Genomic DNA, 25,322 nt, shown 5'->3' on the forward strand with positions numbered 1-25,322 from the left:
CGCATAAGCCCGAAGTGTGCTAGTAAACAATATTACACAAGAAAAACATAAATAGTGCCAAAAAAATCATGTACAATTATTTGAAGAAAATATTTTTGGCGCTTCGCGCTATTCATAAAAAATAACATGCCCCTACAATTTAGTTTCACTGGGTATACTTAGGAAGGCATATTTCATCTGGATAAAAACTAATTTGTCTTCAACTATTATTACATTTTAGCAACATAAAAACTGTTTTTACTAGCACAAAAGTTGACTGCAAAATAGTTTTTATCAAGATAAAACTTTGTCCCCTAAACTCACATAATTGTGGATAAATAATTTTAAATTGTTCTAATTCTAAACTGATCACAAAAGTAAATTGCATTGAATGTCCACCAATTTAAAATGATCAAAAAATTACTGTTTAATAAATATTACATTTCAAAAAAATCTAAAAAATTTACTTTGCTTCATTTCCTTTCTCTGCACTTATTGACGACGTTTTATTGCAATTCAGATCCAAGGGTCCAGCAGCCGAGGCTGTCACTGGCGGCGATGAAGGTGCCGCCCTACCAATACCCGCAGCAGCCGCTACAATGGCCGCGGCAGTCGTTTCATGGTCGGTTACAGCGGCTGCCCGGCATATTCTGTGGTGCGACTCCCAGTCTTTGTGTTGGCAAAAGGCGCCGCAATATTTTGCCACTTTGCAGCCGGAACAAGTTTCAGAGCCGAGTCGGCCGCAGTTCCAACAAATTTCGCTGGTGTCTGATTGGCTGCTGCTGGTTGATATTCTTAGTAACCCGGCAGCTTCTTTGTCTGTCCTGTTATTGTTATTGCCGCTACCAACACCGCGGCGTAACAGCAGTAGTTCCTGGCGGGCGCGGGATATCTCGTTCAGTGCGTTCTGTTTTACCTCGTTTACAGCTCGTACAGCCGATATTTGAACCTGAAAAATTTAAAAGTATAAAAAAACATGAAAATGTATGATATAAAGTTTATTTTCTCTAATTTTCTTCTGATGTTTCTGTCATTTATAATGGTTGTTATATAAAATATTATAACTTGCCGTTAAAGGATTTAAAACAAGTTTATTTTGAAACCTGTTTAACTTGAGTCCTGAGGTGGATTATTAAAAAAATTAGGGTTGCTTCTGAGTCAAAATTGTTTTTGCGAAAAATCCTCCAAAATCACATAAAAATCTACGAAAATGTAAAAAAAACATAGTAGGATTATTAGCATAAGATTTTATTTAATTTTTGTAGATTTTTTAATGTGATTTTGGAGGATTTTTCACAAAAACAATTTTGCCTCACCAGCGATGCAGCGTGCCAGCGACTCAAATTTTTTTTTAAGAATCTACCTCTGGTGTTAAAAGAAAAAAACTAACCTCATCAATAATATCCTCTGGAGACCTCTGGTGTTGAAGTTGTTGACTATTTGACTGTCTCTGTTGTAGGATGGTGATTGCCCGCTGTGTTTTCTCTACCATGCCAAGTATACAGTTTAGCATCTGAACAAAAAATCTTAATGACCTTAAAGTTCAAATACTATTTTTCTCAAGGGACATAAAGGGATAAGACAATGACCGATAAATTAATGTACATCCAATGATTATAAACAAAATAACCCCTTCAGTATATTACAACTAGTGGTTGAAACGTTTAGACACTCAACTAAATGAACCAACCATTAAAAATTCAATTTCAAAAAACCCCAAAGTTGTTAAGCCAACGAATAAGAAAACGTTATCACAAATAATAAGCAGCCCAAGGTACCCTCCCTCCCTGATTTTTCTCTCTTAGAAAGTTATTTTGTGGACTTCTTTTAGCTTGAGGAAATTTAACAAATCATTACTTACCACTTGGACATTCTTCCATTCATCATCTGCCCCTCCAGCTCCTGATCCTGGTCCTCCAGGTAGAGAACTGGAACTCGTGCTGGAACTTCCAGACTCTGGCTTCACCGCCTCCAGTCCACTGCCGTTACTGCTGCTAGGACAGCCAGGAACAATGGCAAGCTTACCAGCATACAGGCTGCTCCATTTTCTTCCATCAATGGCAGCTGTTCCACCACCAAACATATCCTTTCTTGGAAACAGCCCGCTGGACAACAGTGGCGCCGTGCTGTTGTACAACGGCGGACTAATATGTCCTAAACCGCTGCCGCCAGGGTTAGGCTTTGAACGTTTTGCAGCCGCAACGGCGGCTGCCACTGCTAAACCGCTTGGATCAGATGACAGCGGCGAGGATTCTGAATTAGAGGAGGTGCGGCGCTTCCTGTGATGGTGGTGCGACTCAACAGCCTCGCTGTGGAAGATGTCATTGGGTTCAGCGGCCAGGCCGGCCTCCAGCAGCGGAGGCTGGAAGATGGACTGCTCGTGTATGCGCAGGTAATCCAACACTTTCTTGTTAGCAGACAATGCAACACTAAAATGGAAAACAATCAATAACTTTAACTTTTGTAGTTTGTAGCAATTAGAGTCTATATAACTACTTAGGAAAAGTATTAATTAGCAAAAAGGTATTATTTTCTTAAATTGTGGTCTAATAGATCTGTAGACTATGTTCATAAATCAGAGAAGATTTTATTATGCAATATACAACCAATCAGCGTATAGGGCCTAATAAAAAATGACGTCATACAATACAAATGACCAATAATAGGCAAGTATACATTTCACCATTAGTCAATTACAATGTATTCTGGCCTATCATTGATTATTTGTATTTTATGACGTAATTTATTTAGGCACTATAAGCTGCTTCACCAACACCGTATTAATGCAGGGAGTAAGGGAGGGGACAATGGGCAATTAATTCAATATAAGAGTTATCAAAGAAAGGGCATGAAATCCAGTTTAATCCAATAAATTTGTAGGAAATTATAAAGGGATTGTTAATTGAATAATAGATTTTCATAGCGTCATGTAAAGTGAAATCACAACTTGTTTTTGATAAAATATATTGAGGTTTTATGGTGTGATTTTTATATTACAAGATTATTGGACCCGGCCAGCTGCTAGCAAGAATATGACTGCCCCTTTTTATTCTGTTTATTTCCCTTGCCCCTTGCCCCCACCCCCCTTCTCCCTTCTCCCCGTCTGCTACATTCCAAACTAACACAACGAGTAGTTATTTCCCTTGCCCCCACTTCCCTTATCCCTTCTCCCCGTCTGCAATATTCAAAACATACACAACGAGTAGCGGCATTTCATGCGCAAGTACCCAAACTCAGTCAGAAACTGCTAAATTCTTGCACATTCCCTTTAAGCCAGTACCCAAAGTCTGAGACTCCTAAAAATTGAATATTCGATCCATTGTCCCCTCCCTTACTCCCTGGTATTAATGACTTCATTCATCAATGTATTTTTGAATTTTTCAAAGCATTTGACTAATTACTCTCAGTAAGTTTAAAAATATGACTATCTTAAATTTGAACTGTAAAGTTTAAATCGTTCATGAATACTCTTATGTTTGAAAAAAAAATTATTTGCTCAGGTGTCTTAGCAAAACTACCCCCGCCATAATAAAACAAAGGGGGAAGAGGGGCGGAGGGGGGGGGGAGAATTGTAGGAAAAATCATATGATAAGAAAAGTCAATCTAATTTTTTCTAAATATTTTTTTCTTCATAACTCATATTAAAATAAGCCATTCATGTCGCTTAAAGAATAACTTAGTGCTTAAAATGCTATGTGATATTTTAAGAAACCCTTTTTTAAACTTTCAAAGTTCAAATGTCATATGATTGATTTTAGCGAATTTTGAGATAAAGATGTTAAAAGTGTTCAAAAACGTCATTTTCCATGTTTATAATTATACTTCGATATAAAATTATTGTTCAAAGTTCAAAATTGATAAAAAATAATTTTGTAGAATAATTATACAATGATACATTGTTTGCATTTATGACAAGATTTCAACTAATCTTTTTACTTTTTATTATGACTGCAGAACTTCATGAACCTTTTTTTTTAATTTTAAAGTTTAACCTGGGGAGGTATTCTTAAAAAATCTACAAAAAAGTTCCAAAAGAACATAGAAAAAATATAACGGATAATCATGGATAGAAAAGAAAACAATCAAAATTATGAAAGAAATTTCAGAAAACTTTTTTGACTGCCTCTTTACTGAACGTTTAAAATTTTGCAGTTTTGTTTCAATTGTGTAATAATTATGTTTTTCTTACTACTTAAAATAAAATATTTTTCAAAAAATTAGGAGAATTTTCGACAGTTAATAATATTACAGGACACGAAGATTTTCATCAGGTGCTATGTTCATAATTATCATAAAAACTGATTAGAATAAGTTCACATTATAATAATAAAAGTTCCGATGAACTTGAATTATAAGAATTTGTAAGTTTGTTCAAGTGTTGAGCAAATATTCAGTTGCACACACACCTGCCACAATATAATATGCAACTGTACACAATAAGACAAGACCGCCTACGGCCACAATATAATATGGAACTGTACAAAATAAAACAAGACCGCGTATAACCACAACAGCTGCCACGTTATAATATGCAACTGTACACAATAAGACAAGACCGCGTACGGCCACAACAGCTGTCACAATATAATATGCAACTGTAAGAAATAAGACAAGACTGCATACGGCCACAACAGCTGCCACATTATAATATGCAACTGTACGAAATAAGACAAGACCGCGTACGGTCACAACAGCTGCCAAAATATAATATGGAACTGTACGAAATAAGACAAGACCGCCTACGGCCACAACAGCTGCCACAATATAATATGGAACTGTACGAAATAAAACAAGACCGCGTATAGCCACAACAGCTGCAACAATATAATATGCAACTGTAAGAAATAAGACAAGACTGCGTATAGCCACAACAGCTGCCACGTTATAATATGCAACTGTACAAAATAAGACAAGACCGCGTACGGTCACAACAGCTGCCAAAATATAATATGGAACTGTACGAAATAAGACAAGACCGCGTACACGGTCACAACAGCTGCCACAATATTATATGCAACTGTAAGAAATAAAACAAGACCGCGTACGGTCACAACAGCTGACACAATATTGTATGTAACTGTTAGAAATAAAACAAGACCGCGTACGGTCACAACAGCTGACACAATATTGTATGTAACTGTAAGAAATAAAACAAGACCGCGTACGGTCACAACAGCTGACACAATATTGTATGTAACTGTAAGAAATAAAACAAGACCGCGTACGGTCACAACAGCTGACATAATATTGTATGTAACTGTAAGAAATAAAACAAGACCGCGTACGGCCACAACAGCTGCCACAATATTATATGGGACTGTACGAACTAAGACAAAATAGTTTATTGTTTATTTGGTTCTTTTACACAAACTGCCCCCCTCCTAATTTTCAAATAAATTAAAACAAGGGGGGGGGGGGTTAGTTTTTTTTCTGTGCCTAAGCTAAGGTAATAAACAAACGAATAAAAAAACCCTTTTTTCAACTTATTTAAAAAAAAGTGAAAGGGGTTAAAAAGTGCTTCGCTTTTATTGATGTTGTCATCCTTGTTAAATAGAAAATAGATTTAATGCCCTAGTTAGTCGATATTGTGGTCTGATTGTTCCAACATTATGTTACTATTGGTCCAATAAAGATATTCTTCATCTAACATTCTATATTTATTATGAATAAGTATTCCAATACAAATACATAAAGTATAACATACGAATTCAAACAGGCACTCGCTAATTATGAAGATGCTGCGCTACAAATATGTTTCAAATGGTAACCACCTTTACAAAGTGTGTCAAAAGATCAGCCGTGTGACGTCATAAAAATGATGCATGAGATGAGAAGTGGGAAAGGAACCCCTATAAAAGAGATGGATAATCCGTCATTTTTATGACGTCAAATGGCTGATTTTTTGTGACACTTTGTAAAGCTTTAATGGTACAATAGTTTAAAGGAAGGGAAGTACGTATGGACCAACAGGTATAATCTAATCATAAAGTTGCTGCGCTATCTAAGTTTTTCCTCACCTTTGAATTTCTCTCTGTAGAAGTGGTACATTGGTATGAAGGAAAGGAAGGACGTACGGACGTACGGGAAAATTTGTCACTTCTTGCAACTGGCGGTGGAAATCAGACACGCTTAGCAGTCCGCTCTAAAAAAAATATTGGATGTTAAAAGTTATTTATCGCATCATATTATAGACAGCTTTCCGCGGATATTACAATCAAAAATTATAAGAATAAACCAGTTTTGTTAACCCTGAGGGGTCGAAGGCCCGGGCTAACAAAAATGGTATTATTTTTTATATTTTTATTTTAATATACGTGGAAAGTTGTCTGGAATTCGATGCTAAACATGATTCTTCAGCACGGCTGATGAGAACCGGTTCTAATCCAGAGGATATTAACCAAGCCGAAAATTTCGCTATAGTATCGCATACGAGCTCGTTCAATATATGTACGAGCTCATATGCTACCTCGTATCCTCCTTGCCATCAATTACAAATTAACGGAGGTGGAAGGGGAAAATAGTTATTTTAGACACCGCTGCGCGTTTTACTTTGTTAGAGAACATGAAAATCTGGTGTAAGAACCAAGTAATAATACATCCATAAATGAGAAGAGTCATGTTGATATAACAATAACATCCAAGTTTAACTAGGTTGCTTATCCAGAGGGAGGGGACAATGGGCTGTATATTATACTAGTCCTCAAAGTTTTTAATAACGTTTTCTTATTCGTTGGCATGACAATTTTGGGGACTTTTATTGGTTGAATCATTCATATAAGTGTCTAAACGTTTGAACCACTAAGTGTATTCTACTGGAGGGTAATTCTGTGTATCAGCATTGGGGAAGTATATCTATTTATCGGCCATTGTCTTATCCCTTTAGAACCCTGTTGCTTATCTCTCAACTAAATGTTATCAATATTAAAACATTTGTTTTGACTAAATACATAATTGTGTAAAGTTCGCCCCAACTCATTACACTTTATAATTTAATCTTTAATATGCAAAAATGCATCAAAAAATTATTATTCATAAAATTTTGAGAAAACAACGGCTTGCATAATTATTTACTCTCTCCAGAGAAACAAAAATATCCGTATAGAAACTTAATTTCAACGTGAATTTAAACAGTACATTTTTGGATTTAAATTTTACCTTATTAAAAAAAACATGCATGGATCTTAAGGGATAAGACAGCATCCCCAATCATGATGAACAAAATTACCCTTTCTTTTGATTAAAACTTTTAAGTGAAAATTTTGGACATTGTTACTTTGTACCAAACAATCAAGATTTATTAAATGTACCCACAGTTTAAAGCTAACAAATGTGAGAACGTGTTTATAAAACTTTGGGTACCAGTATAATTTACAGTCCAATGCTGGATTGTAATATTATATAATTTACAGGATTATAATAGTTAGCTTGCAGCTTATACTGGATGAATAGCAGCAGGTTTTCGCACTAACTGTCCTATATTTGAAAAATCCGCCGTCATAGCCCGGTGCCATAAAACTACGCGGTTGCAAAGCCTTGCAAAAACACTAGGAGTACAATACTTTTTTTAAAGACGTATTTTTACAGCTAATATCATGCTGCGTTGGACAAATTGGACCTTGTTATTTAGATGTAAAGATAAGAGAGTGAGAGAGAGAGAGAGAGAGAAGGAGAGAGAAAGAGATAGAGTGTAAGTGCACAAAAACTTGAGAATTAAAAGTGTGTGCAAACTGAAAAGTTTAAAAGTTTGCGCGGTCTTCTTGCGCAGTGCTGCAGACAAAACGTTTCCACCTGTATCAACAATCAACAGTCAGGTACATAAATGGATTATTAGTGACTAACGAATTACGGAGGGAGGGGACATTGGGAAGTTTATTACACTAGTTCCCAAAGTTTTATAATAACGTTTTTTATTCTTTTGCTTGACTACTTTAGATTTTTATTGGATTTTAATTGGTTGGTTTATAAAGTAGAGAGTCCAAAAGTTTCAACTACTAATTGTAATCTACAGAAGAGGTAATTATGTGCATCTTCATTGGGGTTATATATCAATTTATCGATGTTTATCTTTTCCCTTTAGATCCCTGCTAATGAATCCATTCCCTTCCAATACACAGTAACCTCTCTGTGTATCTAACTGTTAAAACTAAGGTTGAAATGTCAAAGTTTAAAATGATACATACGTATTATTTCAGATGTTATGGGGGGAAAATGAAACATGCCTGTTAAAATATCATTTTACAATTACCTACCTATATGTCTAATTGATGTCTTATATCTGTATTTTAAATTTCTTTCATAAACAACCCCCCCCCCCTTTTAACAAAAAAGAAAAATATTTATCTTTATTTTTTCTTTTAAAATGGGATGAGGTCGACTTTCCTCTCCTACCTTAAGTGCCCCTAGAGGCTATGGGCGTAGCCACTAGTAAAAACAAACAAAAAAGAACTTACCACCAGATTGAAGATCATGTCCCTGACTTTGTCCCCCACAGGACCAGAGATGTCTGTACCAAACTTGATCAGGGTTGACAGGAACCTCTTTAGTTTGTAGACTGACCGCTGGTAGTCGCTGCTTCCACCCGGTGGGCTCAAACTCATTGTACTAAAAGCAAAATAACATTGAAAGCCTCTGTTTGAAACTTAATTAATGGAAATTAAAGAATAATTTCAATGATTTTTTTTTATGAACGTGAGGGTAAGGACAGTTGCAGATAAAGTAATTTTCCCCCAATTAAATAGGCTAACAAAATCAGAGCTCCACATGTTTTGCAAAGGATACTTTTCGATGTTATTATAGTGCCTTTAATTAATGATGTCATAATTGCCTTCCATTGGTCAATTAAAGTGTATACTGGTCTGCTATTGGTAATTTAGTATGTGTATTAGCCTATCAATGTTCATTTGTAAGGAATGACATATTTTTATAGGCACTATAAAGAGCTTCATACTTTTATATCCAATTGTCCCATTACTGAACCGTAAGAACTTTTTAAAGCACTTAAATAATTTATAAACCTTTAAAAGAATCCTACCTGTCGACAAGACTCGGAACCATGGAGGCCATAGCCGCAGTTCTGGACACTGGCGGTGTGGAGGTCGGTGACACACGTTGTGTCGGTGCAGTTGTGTGCGCGGTGTGGTGGTGCAGCAGGCCGCTGCTGGTCGCGGTGGCTGTGTACACACTGCTCGACCTCACAGAGTCCGCGTAGATGCTGGCAGCTGCGCTGGAGCGAGGCAGGTCCGCGTAGTAGCTGGATCGGGCAGCTTCTAAGCTGCTGCTGTAAGGAGTGTCATCTTCTATTTCTTTCTTTATCACTTTATCCATCTAAAACAAAAAAAATGATCATAAATGGTTCTTGTACAAAATAAAATCAAAGACCTTAATGGACAAGGCAATCGATTTACATCACCTATGGTTTTAAACACATTTACTTACTCTGTAGATTAGAATATTGCATAAAAATTAGGAGTCAAGAAGTACCCAACGAATGAGTTAGGTTGTTTATAAAAAAACATTGGGTACCAGTATAATTTGCAGTCCTTTCCAAATAAAGTTTTCACAGGCATAGCTACACAAACAGCAGATAATCTGTATAACTTAAAGTATTTGCTTGTTGTTTCTGCTCTATTCATTAGCATTATTGTCTTTGTTTTATCCCAAAACATGTGAATTGGTTGATAACAGAATAAAATCCAGGAAAATTGATATTTAGATAAAAACATTAAACAAGGATAATTATATTAATAAGCAGCTTAGCAAAAGCAATGAACCTACATTAATTACTGCAAATCTAAGTTTACAGAATTCTCAATTATGTCAATTAATTATTAAAAAACGGTAGTAAGAAGATACCCTAGTAACAGAGTAGCAACGCCACCAAAAATGAATTAGAATATATCTATAATACAAAGTAGAACGATGTCTGTCTGTGTGTTTGTGTGTGTGTGTGTTTGTGTGTTTGTCTGTTTGTAACGAAGGATCTCGCTAACCGCTGAACCGATCGGGTTCTCCTTAACAGGGTAGCTTCTCATAGGTCTCGGGAAGGTTTATAACTATTTTCTTGGGGGGTGGGACACCCCCAACCCCCCCAAAAATGAAAATCCCCCCCCAGAAAAAAAAAAAAAAATTTTGAATTTTTTTAACTAAAATTAAAAATGAGGGGGGGGGCCACCCCCCCCCCAAAAAAAAAAAAAATTTTTCGCTCCCCCCCCAAAAATTTTTTTTACTTTTTCTTTTAAAATCTAAAATAAGAAATTTAATTTTTAAATTCGACTCTCTCCTCAAGTTCCCCTAGAGGCCTCTAGGGGCGTAGCCGCTAGTCTATAATACAAAGTAGAACGATGTCTGTCTGTTTGTCTGTGTGTCTGTTTGTCTGTTTGTTTGTAGCGAAGGATCTCGCTAACCGCTCAATCGATCGGGTTCTCCTTTACAGGGTAGCTTCTCATAGGTCCCGGGAAGGTTTATAACTATTTTCTTGGGGGGTGAGACAACCCCAACCCCCTCCAAAAAATTAAAAATCCCCCCCCCCAAAAAAAAATTTTTTTTAGATTTATTTTTTAAAATCTAAATTACGAAAAATTGGTTTGATCAAACCTCTTGGGGCAAAGCCCCTAGAGGCTAGGGGCGAAGCCGCTAGTAAGTAATAAAGGTGTGAGTGAGAGAGTGCCGTCAAAAATATAGGGATAGGTTAATAGATGATATGTAATCTTTCCCCAATTTTTAAAAGCGAAGCTTTTCTATAATTAGGGTTGGTCCGTCCGTCCGTAACGGATAGCTTTTTTCGTTAATTTAGGCATGTTAGAATTGTCCTATTGATTTTAATCTTTGCTTGGTGATTCCTGTAGTAGTTATGTAAGATTTAGAAAGCGTAGCAACTCTATAACCACTATCAGAATGTTCGTACGTCCATTTTAAACATGTTGATTTTTTTACTTTTTTAACAACAAATTTTTATGTGATCTAATAATCCGATTGATCTGATTTTTGGTATACTGATTCCTGGGACAACAAAGTACAATATTAGAAGCGAAGCAACTCTAAAGTCAAGTCCTAAAATGTAAGTATGTCCATAAACATTATTCTGTACCAATAATTTTTTCAACAATTTTACTTACAATTTTGCTTCGACTCTAATACATTTATATTCTGAATATTCAGTTCTGACACTATACAAGTTTTAATGTCCGTTTGTCCTACTGTTTCAGTGCCTTGCTTTTATGGATGTTGTCATCCTTGTATTCCCAGTGAATTTCAGAGGTTGGGAACTGGAGTTAAAAAAAAGATAATATTTGTAAGATAAGCTAAATTAATTATCATTTTAATAATAAATTTACGAAATCTGGCTTAAGTAGCTTAAATTTTTATTAAGAATGTCCGTACGTCCGTTTTAAACATGTTGATTTTTTTACTTTTTTAACAACAAATGTTTATGTGATCTAATCATCCGATTGATCTGATTTTTGGTATATTGATTCCTGGGAGAACAAAGTATAATGTTATAAGCGAGGCAAGAATGTAAGTATGTCCATAACCATTATCCTGTATAAAGCAGTTTTTCAACAAATTTACTTACAATTTTGCTTCGACTCTTACCTACACATTTATATTCTGGTTATTCAGTTCTGACACTAAATAAGTGTTAATGTCAATTTGTCCTACCTTCAGTGCTTCGCTTTTATGGATGTTGTCATCCTTGGTTATTTCATTTCTGTAATTCTTGGTTAATCGCTTATAAATATTGTTTTATTTGTCTGTTATTATCTTTCCCAAATTCCTACCAATATGTTAAAATTTCAAAAATAAACATAATTAGAAGAATAGTAATCGCATCGTATTATAGACAGCTTTTCAGGATTATTAAAATGAAAAAAAAAAGATTAAAACCAGATTTGTTAACCCCTAGGGGCCCAAAGACCGGTCTAACAAAACAGGTTAAAATCGTGGAGAATTGTCTGTAATACGATGCTATACATGATTCTTCAGTATGGCTAAGAACCGGTTCTAAACCAGCGGATATTAATCGGTTACGAAGCCATACTGGAAATTTAATTAATCGTCCGCTTCCTCCCTGATGTGACGCACAACTAGAGAAATGTAAAATATGTTTTTAACATTGTTATGGTATTCTATTAATTAAGTATGTGTGTGTGTGTGTGTGTATGTGTGTGTGTATGTGTTTACATCTGTGTATGTAACAAGTGTTGGAAAAGTTATCAAGCTCTATCTAGCACATTTTGCATACTCCCACAACCCAGGGAGGGAGGGGACATTGGGCTGTTTATTACACTTGTCCCCAAAGTTTTATTATACCGTTTTTCTATTCGTTCTCTCAACAACTTTGAGGACTTTTATTGAATTATGATTAGTTGGTTCATTAATTTTAGTGTCTAAACGTTTCAACAGAAGGGATAGTTCTGCGTATAATCATTGTGGATGTATGTCAATTTATCGACCATTGTCTTATCCCTTTAGATCCCTGGCCATAACCTAAGCGTACAAAGCAACTTAATTTAGTACTTTCCAAGTTCCAACTGATTTTCTCACAAAGAAAAATTCACTTTACGAAAAATTATTATGTCTCTAACTTTACCGTCTCCATTACTAGCAGCTTAAACCATCCTGGGACCTATGTGAAGCTTCCCTAAATTGAAGAACTTAATCGGATCAAAAAATCTTAAGCTACAGACAAAAAAAACTACATTTTACAGTAAATATGCTAAAGTTATTTTAACAAAGACAAAATTAAATAAAACAAAGAAAATTCAGATTTAATTGATGGAAAAATTGTTTTCTAAGAAAGGAATTCTTCCTTATACAATTTTTAAAATTAAATTTTAGATAATGATTTGAAAAATATAATACAACAATTTCTATTCAAATATGGCTTTGAAACCGATAAATAATTCTTAGCCATACTGAAAAATCATGAACCGTATCGTATTATAGACAATTTTCTACGAATAATGAAATAAAAATGATATTATAATTTTTTAATAAAAAGAAAATTACATTTTAGTAAAAATATGTTTGATACTTGAAGGAAATCTTATTAATTTAATTTTTAAAGGTTAATCGTGTATAACAAGTGAATTTTGTTCAGTTTAAAATCAAGGGCAACAGATTTCAAAGATTTTTAAATACAAAAAGAAATAATGTTTAATAAACATCACTATCTATAATATAAAGTAGCTTGATGTCTGTCTGTCCGTCTGTCTGTCCGTCTGAAGCTTAAGATCTCAGTCCCCGCTGAACCAATTGGGCTCTACTTTTCAGGGATTATACCTACTGGTCCTGTGATGGTTTTAAGGTATTTTCTTGGGGGATAGGACACCCCCAAGGGCCAACCCCCCAAAAAACAAAAAATCCCCCCCCCCCCATTTTTTTTATCTTTTTTTTATTGCAGATATTTTCTTGGTCCTTTTTTTACAGGAGATTTTCTTCGTCCTTTTACGAATGTCACCTTAATTTTTTTTTGATCACCTCTTGGGGCAAAGCCCCTAGAGGCTAGGGGCGAAGCCGCTAGTGTATAACAAAATAGAACAACAATAAAGTATTAAGCTTTTTTGTATGTAGCGAAGGACCTCTCTAACTAACAAATTAACTATATGGTTCTCCTTTACAGTGAAGCTTTTTTTATGTATGGGGAAGGTTTACAACTATTTTGGGGGAGGTATCTCAACCCTCCCAAGAGAAATCACCCCTAGAAAAAAATCCCCTCGAATAATTTTTTAAACTTTTTCTTTTTAACACTTAAATTGAAAATATGGGGAGACGCCTTCCCCCCCTCCCACCTTAAGTACCCCTAGAAGCTTCTAGGGGCGTAGGTGTTATATTAAAAAAGCCTTTTGATAAAAGACTACGTTGTGGGGGGAGAATAGGTATTCTTTAAGTAAAAAAAATACTTTAATTTAATTTAAATTTATATATTATTTTGATATAAAAATAGGAAATGCAACAACTGTTTGTTTATGTATATAAAATTGAATGACTTCAAATTTTCTAAATAGAACGTCATATTAGAAACTAGAAAGGAAATAGTTTAGCTGTTGTTACAGGTAGACGCCCTTTAACAAGTGGAATTTTGTGTATAACTCTTCTAATTTGTTATTTGCCGTGCTAAACTTTGAAGTACAATATTGATTGTTATGTCGACAAAATATTGGAATAAGTAAATGATATCGACGCTGTGATTTCATGTCCAAAAAGAAGACAAAGCAATCATTATAATAAAGGAAAACGTTCACTGTCTTTGTGTGTGTACTGAAGAATCCGCTGTTACCAGTTACGGTTCTCCTTTACAGTGTAGTTTTACATAGGTCCTCGGCAGGTTTATAAATATTTTGAGGAAGGGTACCACCACCCTTCCAAGAAAAATCACCAAAAAATTCCTTAAAATATAACTAGCGCCGCATAACGGCCTTTAAGATATTTTTTAGTAGACAGCTGATCTTAACATTTATTGAAAAGAAAACATTTACCGTGCCGCTAGAAGCTTCTAGAGGCGTAGCCGCAAGAAATTTCTAACAACAGCATTACATCAGTACGTTTTTTAATAATGACAACAACATTTTTCTGAGAAAAATAAATGAATCTAGCTAGAAATGTTTTTTTTTATATTTCATATTTTAAGTTAAATGCAAAGTTTATATAAATACCAAATTTAGGAAAGAATTATGGTTAGCCATTCTCACATGCATGTTTTCATCCTTGTTAATATCAATAATGTACAACCTAAAAATAATTTAATATTGAATAAGAACAGTAAACTGTTAAACAGTATTAATTTGTTAATGGACGGACAGATGTACATTTGATACATAGTAGCTGCGCTACTTAAAAACGGAACACAAATGTAAGTATCAGATGTTTTTTTTTAACAAATCCCTTTATATTTTATACTAATCATCTTTGCTATGCGGTGACCTATCTCTTCCGCTCAGAAAATATAATTATTGGAGAATGGTATAAATGCTATATTCAGGTTAGCAAATAATCTCATTATCGCAATATTGATATATCATCATAATAGCCAAATATTAAGGTCTAATGTTTATTGATAAGCTTTCCTTATATTTTGTGAAAATTACACTCTGACATTGAGAATGTATTGATTCTTAATTTTTCATATAATGATAATTACCCATTCTAAAAGAGAAGCTTATTTTGGCTATAACAACACTGTATAATTATAGACGTTTTTGATTTTTGGGGGAAATTTTACCACTTTACCTCATACATTGACTAAAAGCTTTTTTAAAATCAATATTGGGTTGCACAAGCTTTCAGTTTCCAAGTATAATCTTAATCTACAGAAAGGGTAATTTTGTTAATATAATTGGGGGTGTCAATGTCATTAATGAAGTGGAAGTTATAGGACACCTTTCTACGTACAGGATGAATATAATTAAACATAATTATGTTTTTATTACGTGTTAAAGATAAAAATTTAGATAATTTTTTGCCAGATTTAATATATTATTTAGAGGTTTTTATAGTGAAATTTAGACAGAGAAAAGACAATAGCTGATAAATTAATCAACGGCCCAATCTTTCTCTCTTAATTTTACAAGCTAAAAAAGAAATAATTTCATTCCGGGAGGGATGGCGCCTTTGGCTATTTATTACACTAGTCTCCAAGGTTTTTAGATAACGCTTTCTTATTCGTTGACTAAATAACTTTGAGAACTTTTATTGAATTGGTTCATTAAGTTGAGAATACAAACGAGTCAACCACTAGTTGTATTCTACAGGAAATGTTAATTTTGTGTATCATTATCAAAAACATTTTTATTGTATTTTCTTTGTTCATAATAGCAGATAAAACAATAACCATTGTCTCAATTATGAATTCTTTTAATTGGTGGAAAATTGAAAGCAAAACAGTTTTTCTTTAAATTAAATCCCTAGGTGGTTATGTAAGACAATTAAAGAGATAGGGGGAAAGAAAGACAAGTCTAGCAAGTGTGCTTTAGTATTCTACATCATGTTGGACCCGTATAGATGTGGTATACGCAGGGCAGGGAGGGGACACTAGACTCTTAATTACACTAGTACCCAAAGTTTTATAATGACATTTTCTTATTCGTTGGTTTAACAACTTTGGGTACTTCTAAATTATTTTGATTAGTGGTTTAGGTTGAGTTTACAAATTATAAATCTACAGAAGGGAAAATTTTGTTTATCATCATTAGGGATGTACATGAATTTATCGTCCTTTGTCTTATCCCCTAGAATCCCTGAATATAGGCGAGTTTTAATACTTCGTAACATTATATAATTCTTGTATTAGTAGCCCGCATTCTAATTATTTTAAAAATCTAAAAAGCCTTTCAAATTTAATTTTTTGTTTTATATAGTGTCCAATAAAATAATTACTAAATATATTTGAAGGTTAGATATGGCAAGAAAGTGATGGGGTATTGGAGTGAAAATTATACAGGTATCCAAAACACCATTTGAGGGCTTAAAGTTGGGTACTTTTATGAAATTTGATTTGTTGGTTCAAACTACCAATGTCAAAACTTTTCAACCAATAATTGAAATCTAGAGAAACCTGATTTTGGAGAACATAAATTTATCAGCCATTGTCTTATACCTTAAGATTCCTCAAATCTAGCCCTAAAATTACACATAGCTAAAGCAAAGAGCAAAAGTTGAGGTTATGACATAATACAATATATCATGGGTCCCACATCACCATATTATAAAATTATACAGAGGGATATGACAAGAGAATATAAAATATGAGATACTGATATAATATAATATATCATGGGTCCCACATCACCATATTATAAAATTATACACAGAGATAGGACAAGGTAATATAAAATATGAGATACTGATATAATATAATATATCATGGGTCCCACATCACCATATTATAAAATTATACAGAGAGATAGGACAAGAGAATATAAAATATGAGATACTGATATAATATAATATATCATGGGTCCCACATCACCATATTATAAAATTATACAGAGGGATATGACAAGAGAATATAAAATATGAGATACTGATATAATATAATATATCATGGGTCCCACATCACCATATTATAAAATTATACAGAGAGATAGGACAAGATAATATAAAATATGAGATACTGATATAATATAATATATCATGGGTCCCACATCACCATATTATAAAATTATACACAGAGATAGGACAAGGTAATATAAAATATGAGATACTGATATAATATAATATATCATGGGTCCCACATCACCATATTATAAAATTATACAGAGAGATAGGACAAGAGAATATAAAATATGAGATACTGATATAATATAATATATCATGGGTCCCACATCACCATATTATAAAATTATACAGAGAGATAGGACAAGAGAATATAAAATATGAGATACTGATATAATATAATATATCATGGGTCCCACATCACCATATTATAAAATTATACATGGAAAGAGGGATAGGATAAGAGAATATATTAATGTTTATTATTCACGTCCAAATTATGATGAACCAAATTACCCTATTGTAGATTAAAATTGTTGGTGCAAAAGTTTGAACACTTAAAATATCCAATTATGATTCAACTTAGCTCACCCCACAAGCTTTTAAGTTATCAAATAACTAATTTAGGGAATGTACTATTTTCATTCCATTCCCCGTGTAATAAAGAATAGACAGAATATTCGAGAAAATATCTTTGTAGTTAGATTTATATATTTTACTGAGAATGATATTTTACCTAAAGATTTATTTCGCCTCTAAATTTCCTTATTATAAAGTAAGAATCCTTAAAAAGGAAATTTATGATAAGCGTAGCAAAATAAACTCACAACCTTGGTGATATAACAACCAGTTAAATTATTACAAGTACTACAACAAGAAGGTTACAGTACTAAATATTAGTTTTTAATCATTGTTACAGCGTACAAACAGACAGCCAAATGAACGTACCGTACGGAGGACAGGCAGAAAATAGTTTTATAGTAGCTGCGCTAACAAAAACTGTTGAATTTGAATGTAGTTTATTGCTGTAGTTTTTTGTATGTATGTATGTTTCTCAGAGAAAGAGAGGACAAAAAATCTACAAACCTTCTTTCCCCTTCCAGTTTACCAGCTACTAATAATAGTAGATTTTTACTATAATATATCGACAACGAATCAAAAAATCATGCAACCTTTACGTGGTTTTCAGCTGTTTTTGGGGGTCAACACATATGAGAATTGACGACCATTTTATCTGCCCCCCAAATATTACTTTAGATTTATTTCGCTTGTTGGCTATACCTTATTTCAGGATTTCTACATACAGAACTTTGGAAGATAGATTATTTATCGTCTATTATCTCATCCCTGATAATTTTACACATTGAGCAAGTTTAAATAGATTTAATCAAGCGATAATTAAGGGCCTGTTTGATATTTATACACATCATAGCAAGCATATATGTTGTAGGACATGTATCAAAGACTGGTGCAAAAACGATGAATCAAATCAATCGAAGAATAGTTATTCATTGAATCGTATTATAGGCAGCTTTCGCGAATAATGAAATGAAAAACTATCAGATTAAAACCAGTTTTTTTAGTACATGATTTTTCAGTATGGCTGAGAACCATTTCTAATTCAGCAGATATTAATCGGTTTGACAGCCTTACTGGAAAATACACTTTAAAGATATTTGACTTTGATTTAATTTATGAATTTAAATCTGGGATTTTTTTAATATGTGAATATATAAATCCAAAGGTTATAATTAAAATGTTAAAAAAAAACATCATCAAAATTGGCCCTAATGTCTAAAATGCATCCAGCACAAAAATTTAAGGTCAAAAATAATTATCTGTTACCTCTTAAATGGTTTATGATAAAAGTCTTAAATGTTGGATACAATGTCGGCGTAAGGATAAGCCAAATATAAAAGACAATTTTACATTAATATTTAAAATTTCCCCTTACAATCTCCTTTTTTACAACCAGTATACAGTGAAAACAAGACGTTAAAATTTCAAAGAAAACCTTTCAAAAAAGTATATCTATATAAAATTATTAGGACCCAATAATGAAATTATTCCAAAATCAAGAAATAAATAATTTTGGTCCAGCCTAGAACAGACATACTCTGTTTTCTCACCAAACCTCAAGTACACATCAACATTCTAGGGTAGGGATAAACATTTCCAAAAACAAGGACTGACGGGTATTGTCGATTTCGTGACATCGTCTCTTAAGGGGCGTTTTGTCGTATTCTTAGTAGTAACTTTTGATAGGTTAGGTAAATGTTAATGATTGACCAGCACGGTTAGAGCCCCCCGCAGGGGCTGGAATTAGAAGAAAACTAAAAATACGACGAAACTGCCCTATAGAGGCGATGTCACGAAACCGAAAATACCCGGACAAGCATATCCTAAGAGGCGCAGCAATATCACACATATTATGACCAAACTTCAAGTACACATCAACACTCGAGGATAAGGACATTTATAAGATAGATGTAGAACTTTAGGTTGCTATTTCCACTGTCATTTATTGGTCAGTTGGTTCATCCAGTAAGAGGGGATGGGATTGATCGTTATTTTGGCCCGCTACAAGTTTCACTTTATTAAAGTACATTATAATCTGGTGCAAGATTTAAGTAATAATAAATCCATTTTTTAATAAATCAAGGACAATCATATCCATTAGTAGCGCAGCAATAACAAGTAATTAACAGAATATTTTAAATTATGCCCATTAAAAATTAATACTCTAGGATAAGGATATATATTATCAAAACAAGGACTTTTATTTCAATAAGAAGCGCAGAAATAATATCATAATAATCCTAAAATAATGCCCATTTTAAATTAAAACTCTTGGATAGGGATAGAAATTGGTACAACAATGACATTTATAGGTACTAATAATTGGCTCAGCCATAAGAAGCTATCAAAGCACTACTAAAATTAACTTCATTATATGTACATTACTACAAACGTTCTAAATACAACAACCAATTTGATTGCACAACCTTCATTTGGAGGTCCAAATTGTGGTGCATCAGTTATTATGAGTTATGATTTTGGGCATTAATAGCTTTTTGTTCTCTTTAAATTTCCAATATTTGAAAAGAAAAACATTTTTCGACATTACAGTGAAAATTTTCAAGGCTAAAGATTTAGAGGGTAACTTATACTTTTAGGCATATGTAACAACATTTAAAATATACTTTAAAATAACATTCTATAAAAAAATAGAATTACGCGTATTTCTAGTACATAATCCCATATGATAAGATCCTAACTACATGTGTTTAACACATTAATATTTTGTAAAAAATATGCTTTACTTTTCACAACTTATCTTTTTTATTAATCAATAATCAAGTTTTTTTTAAAAGCGAAGCTTTTCTATAATTAGGGTCGGTCCGTCCGTCCGTCCGTACGTCCGTCCGTCCGAGATAGATAGCTTTTATTCGTTAATTTAGGCATATTAGAAATGTCCTATCGATTTCAAACTTTGCATGATGATTCCTGTAGTAGTTGGGTACGAGTTAGAAAGCGTAGCAACTCTATAATCATTACCAGAATGTCCGTACGTCCATTTTAAACATGTTGATTTTTCCACTTTTTTAACAACAAATTTTCAAGTGTTTTAATTATCCGTTTGATCTGATTTTTTGTATATTGATTCCTGGGACAACAAAGAACAATATTATAAGCGAAGCAACTCTATAATCAAGTCCAAAAATGTAAGTATGTCCATAAACATTATCCTGTTTTTAAGCAGTTTTTCAACAAATTTACCTACAATTTTGATTCGACATTTATACATTTATGTTCCGATTTTTCAGTTCAGATACTATACAAGTGTTAATGTCCGTTTGTCCTACTGTTTCAGTGCTTCGCTTTTATGGATGTTGTCATCCTTGTTATATAAAAAAAGTATCTAATCCTAGTTAAAAATATTTATTTAAGCAATTGACAATTTTGACAACTAACCTCAAAGGCTTGTAGCCAATGATTGAGAGAACGTGTTTATAAAACCTTGGGGACCAGTATGCTAATTTACAGTCCAATGTCCCGTCCCTCCCTGGGTATACCAATATCTACATATTTTTATGTGATTCATAGAATATTTCTGAAGCTAATTTTCAAGCAATAGAAATTTTATTTAGGTTAAATTTTGTATTAAATTTGTTTAATTGTGCATAATTTTAATTTACTCTATACTTTCAATATTATTTAAAGAATGAAAATAGGTTTTGCCACATTTTGATAAGGATTCCTTTCTCTTTATTTCAAAATTTATATTTTGATTTTTTTGCTTTTTTTATAATTTATATCTTTGCTATTTTAAAACTATATTCGCACTATTTATAACAGTCTCTAAGTAGTTTAACAGCCTAAAACGGCAATATGCAGGTTTTCTGCTATTTTAGTGTACAGCTTTCAAAATAAAAGGCTAAGAAAAAATAGACTAAAATTTTTAAGATGGAATAGGGTTTCCTAAGTCAACATCATAAGCGATGCTACTTTAGATTAGGGGCTTAGCCGCCAGTACTATTAATATTTGCTTAGTGACAAGGTATATGGATTCTACCTAAATGAAGTCATGTACATATATATACTAATAATCAAGTGTCAATATTATCAATATTTTTGGCTTAACAACTTTGAGGACTATTATTAAATTTTAATTGGTTAGTTCATTAAGGTTAGTGTTCTAACGTTTTAACCCTTAATTGTAATCTCCGGAAGGAGCAATCATTGTGGATGTACATCAATTAATCGGCCGTTGTCTTGTCCCTCTAGATTCCAAGCCACTTTTTGTACATCCATCTATTGTCATAATCACTTAGGATTATAAATGTAGTAAACTTGACTTCATTTAGTTCAAACCAATCATATGATGTATTTATAGATTGTTGGTTTCTGAGTAACCTTTGGAGATTATATTAAACAATAGCTTTTTAAAAATAATAATTTAGTTTTAGAGCAACCTAGCTCCTAAAAATATTAACATATGTAAAAACAGATATCAAAATATCTTATTTCATAAAAAAGTATAAATTTCACATATGTAATTGTAGGGAGAAATAGAAAAATTGATTTTACAATACTTTTACGTTTAAATAAGCAATTTTTAGTACCGAAACAAATATATAATTCACTTTGTCAGTCAGTCTGTAATGCTATGGGGAAACTGTAAATTCCGCGGCTGTTATTCAAGGTAGACGGCTGAATTGTTTAAGGAAGATTTACATGGTCCGTCGGTCCATCAGTCATAATGCAAAAATATATTTCATAAATCATACAAAATATAAATAAACAAGGATGACAACATCCATACAAGCGAAGCTCTAACAAATACGGTTTTGACAAATTTACACGTATATTTGTTGCAAAACTTCTTAAATACCCTAAAACAGCAACTCATTCGGTTCAGTATTTATTATAATCTAAGGCTACAAACAAAGAAAACCTATATATAATAGAACTAACCCCTTTAAATCAATATGAAAGTTATTAAAGTAGGAAGTCAGTTTGAAAAAGCGGAAAAATTAATCCGGAAATTAAAGTATTAAAAAAAGATGTGGAAAGGGTTAAAAAGCGGCTGGTATTAATATGGATAATGCCGTGTATGTTAAAAAAAATATAAAAAGCGCTGAAGGAAAAGTTAAGGGAAAAATAGCTTTTCTTTAACTGAAACATCATTACCTTTTTGACTAGAATGTGTTGAATTTCACCAGTGAATAATTCTCCTATTTTTAGCACAATTTTTTTAACATGACATTTTTTCACTAAAATTATGTATTTCAATTATCTGCAGATGTTTTTGCTTTACAAAGTTTTGATAAACTACGACGGACAAATTAACAAAAATAGATGGGGGGAGAAAATAGAGAGAGAAGGGGGGGAAGGAGAGAAAGTGACAGGGGGGAGGATAAATGTTGGGAAGTGGGGAGGGTGAGTGTCAGCTGTTTATCGAGAGGAACAAAATGTGAACCGTATTTTGTAGCGCTTTCGCGGGTTTATACAATTTTATTTCTCTTACATAGAGGAAATTACATTTTTAGGGGGGTGGAGAGGGGGTGAGTATTGAAAGGGAAGGTTGGTATCAGAGAAACCCCGGAAAAAAAGAGTTCTCCGGTTTTATTAATACAGTTAGGTAGTTGAATCCATTTTTATAGAAGCAGAAATATAATCTATGATTATGGTTTGGACCCTCTAAAACTGTCATCTACCTTTCCACTTTCCCCTCTCTTGGTGAAGATATCTTCAACGCCGATACGATTTTTGAAATATAAGATTCTACTTTCCCTTCTCTTGGTGAAGATATCTTCAACGCCGAAACGATTTTTGAAATGTAAGATTCCACTTTCCCCTCTCTTGGTGCAGATATCTTCAACGCCGATACGATTTTTGAAATTTAAGATTCCACTTTTTCCTCTCTTGGTGAAGATATCTTCAACAAGAGAGACAAAAGTGGAATCTTATATTTCAAAAATCGTATCGGCGTTGAAGATATCTTCACCAAGAGAGGGGAAAGTGGAAGGGTAGATTACAGTTTTAGAGGGTCCAAACCATAATCATAGATTATATTTCTGCTTCTATAAAAATGGATTCAACTCCCTAACTGTAATAGGAGGCTAGTTCTGTATTATTTATAAATTTTCTTTTATTTACTTATTTTTTTTTTAATTGAAATATGTTAAAACCCTAAAATAATTAAAACAAAAATGCAAAAACCATCAACATTTTTTTTACATACAATAGATTAAGTGTCTTATTTCAATAATCCTTTTATATAAAGTAATATAAGTTTTTTTCAATGCTTAGGTAAGATTTCGATAATGACTGATCTAATTGAGTTTTCCAATTTAGAGAAGATTTACATTTGTCCCTTAATGATTTAGGGCTATTCTATTTTTAGGTGTAGTAGGTCTTAAGATGGTTTTAAGCTAGTATGGTTTTAATAAGAGATAATATCCAATATATACTATAATTAAAAATTGCCTAATATCTTCGTCAACAGCATTAAGCTTTAAATACTTGTAACGCATCTTTTATAATAAAATTAAAACAAATTATTTGAAAGCAAAGCTTTTCTATAATTAGGGTAGGTCCGTTCATAGCCCGGAATTGCTAACTCTTTTCGTTAAATTAGATGTAAGTATATCCTTTAAAAATATTCAGTTTTTTAGCCTTTTGCAACGAATTTACTCACAATTTTGTTTAGACTTAAACATTTATATTCTGCTTTTTCGGTTCTAACACTCTAAAAGTGTTTATATTCGTTTGTCCTACCTTTTCTGTGCTTGGCTTTTATAGATGTTGTCATCCTTGTTTATGTTGATATAAAGAAGAATAACATAATTGTTGTACGTCATAAAAACATAAAAGAAATATTAACATTTGGTTATTGATTGATATTATAACATAGTTACTGAATAATCACCAAAATTTATCCAAATGTTCAGGTTTAGAATGCATAGGGTTAATAATGTATGCTTTCATTCCAGAGTTGAAGTTTTGCCCTTTTGCAGATGTGAAATCAAAATCACCTCTGCTATACGAACATCTGTGCAATAGCCCCTCCCCCCTCTCCCTAACCCAATTCTTGCATTATCCAATCCTCAATTTGGATCATGTCAAATATATCGATGAAATAAAAGACGTCTATTTTGGGTAGATTTATGCGCTACCAGCGGATACGCCCCTAGAATCTCTATTTTAAGGGAAGAGCAGAAAAATAGCCTAAAACTATATAAACACCTATATATTCATTAATAAGATAGCCTATAACTACCTAAAAACTGATGTGAAGCTTCCATATAATGGAGAACTCAATCGGTTCAAAAGTTATGAAAACCTTAAGCTACAGACAAATAAAAATAAATACTTTATCTAATAGGATTTTTGGTAAAATGTCTTTTAATGCATCCTATGGTTTTATATTGTTAAAAACAACACACAAACAAACTGAAGTAACCACGGTCTAAAAATGTATATAGATTGAACTTCTATTAGAAAAAGGCCCTAAAATGGAACATGAAAAGAATTTTTGTGCCGGTTCATATGATGTGCTTTAGGCTTTTGCCCGTTTGCAGCTTTTTAAGTTACTAAAAAAAAATATTTTTTCGTATTATAAACTTGATCCCTTAATTTTTATAAATCCCCCCCCAATAAAAACCCTTCTAATAAGGGAAATACTCTGGGGGATTTGTGGGGGAAATTATCACCTGGCCCTTTCTTTCAATGTGAGCATGTGTGTGTGTGTGTGTGTGTGTGTGTGTGTATGTGTGTGTGTGTGTGTGTGTATGTGTATGTGTATGTGTGTGTGTATTGTGTGTGTGTATGATCACAGATGCCCC

The 25,322-nt window shown here is 33.0% G+C and overlaps 1 protein-coding gene across 1 annotated transcript; it reads right to left on the bottom strand.

Moving 5' to 3' along the window:
• LOC145321745 (transcriptional corepressor CBFA2T3-like) lies at window positions 1-22,830 on the bottom strand. Its single transcript, XM_080163317.1, has 7 exons — window positions 22,666-22,830; window positions 9,011-9,303; window positions 8,430-8,580; window positions 5,997-6,121; window positions 1,841-2,408; window positions 1,370-1,492; window positions 1-928 (listed from the first exon to the last, which is right to left on the bottom strand). Exons 2-7 carry the CDS (start codon window positions 9,301-9,303, stop codon window positions 443-445), a joined length of 1,746 nt encoding a protein of 581 aa, XP_080019443.1. The 5' UTR covers window positions 22,666-22,830; the 3' UTR covers window positions 1-442.
• Between the last annotated feature and the right edge of the window lie 2,492 nt (window positions 22,831-25,322).

This window comes from Acartia tonsa, chromosome 6, assembly GCF_053477335.1.
Source record: "Acartia tonsa isolate MP-2025a chromosome 6, ASM5347733v1, whole genome shotgun sequence".
Lineage (NCBI taxonomy): Eukaryota > Metazoa > Arthropoda > Copepoda > Calanoida > Acartiidae > Acartia > Acartia tonsa.

Bases quoted from the DNA above. Each gene is read 5' to 3' on its own strand.
- LOC145321745 (XM_080163317.1), bottom strand. From the start codon at position 9,303: ATGGATAAAGTGATAAAGAAAGAAATAGAAGATGACACTCCTTACAGC. The intron at 2,409-5,996 runs GTGAGGAAAAAC...TTTCCATTTTAG, and splicing joins CTACAGAGAGAAATTCAAAG to TGTTGCATTGTCTGCTAACA. The intron at 929-1,369 runs GTTAGTTTTTTT...TAAATTTTTCAG, and splicing joins CAGAGGATATTATTGATGAG to GTTCAAATATCGGCTGTACG.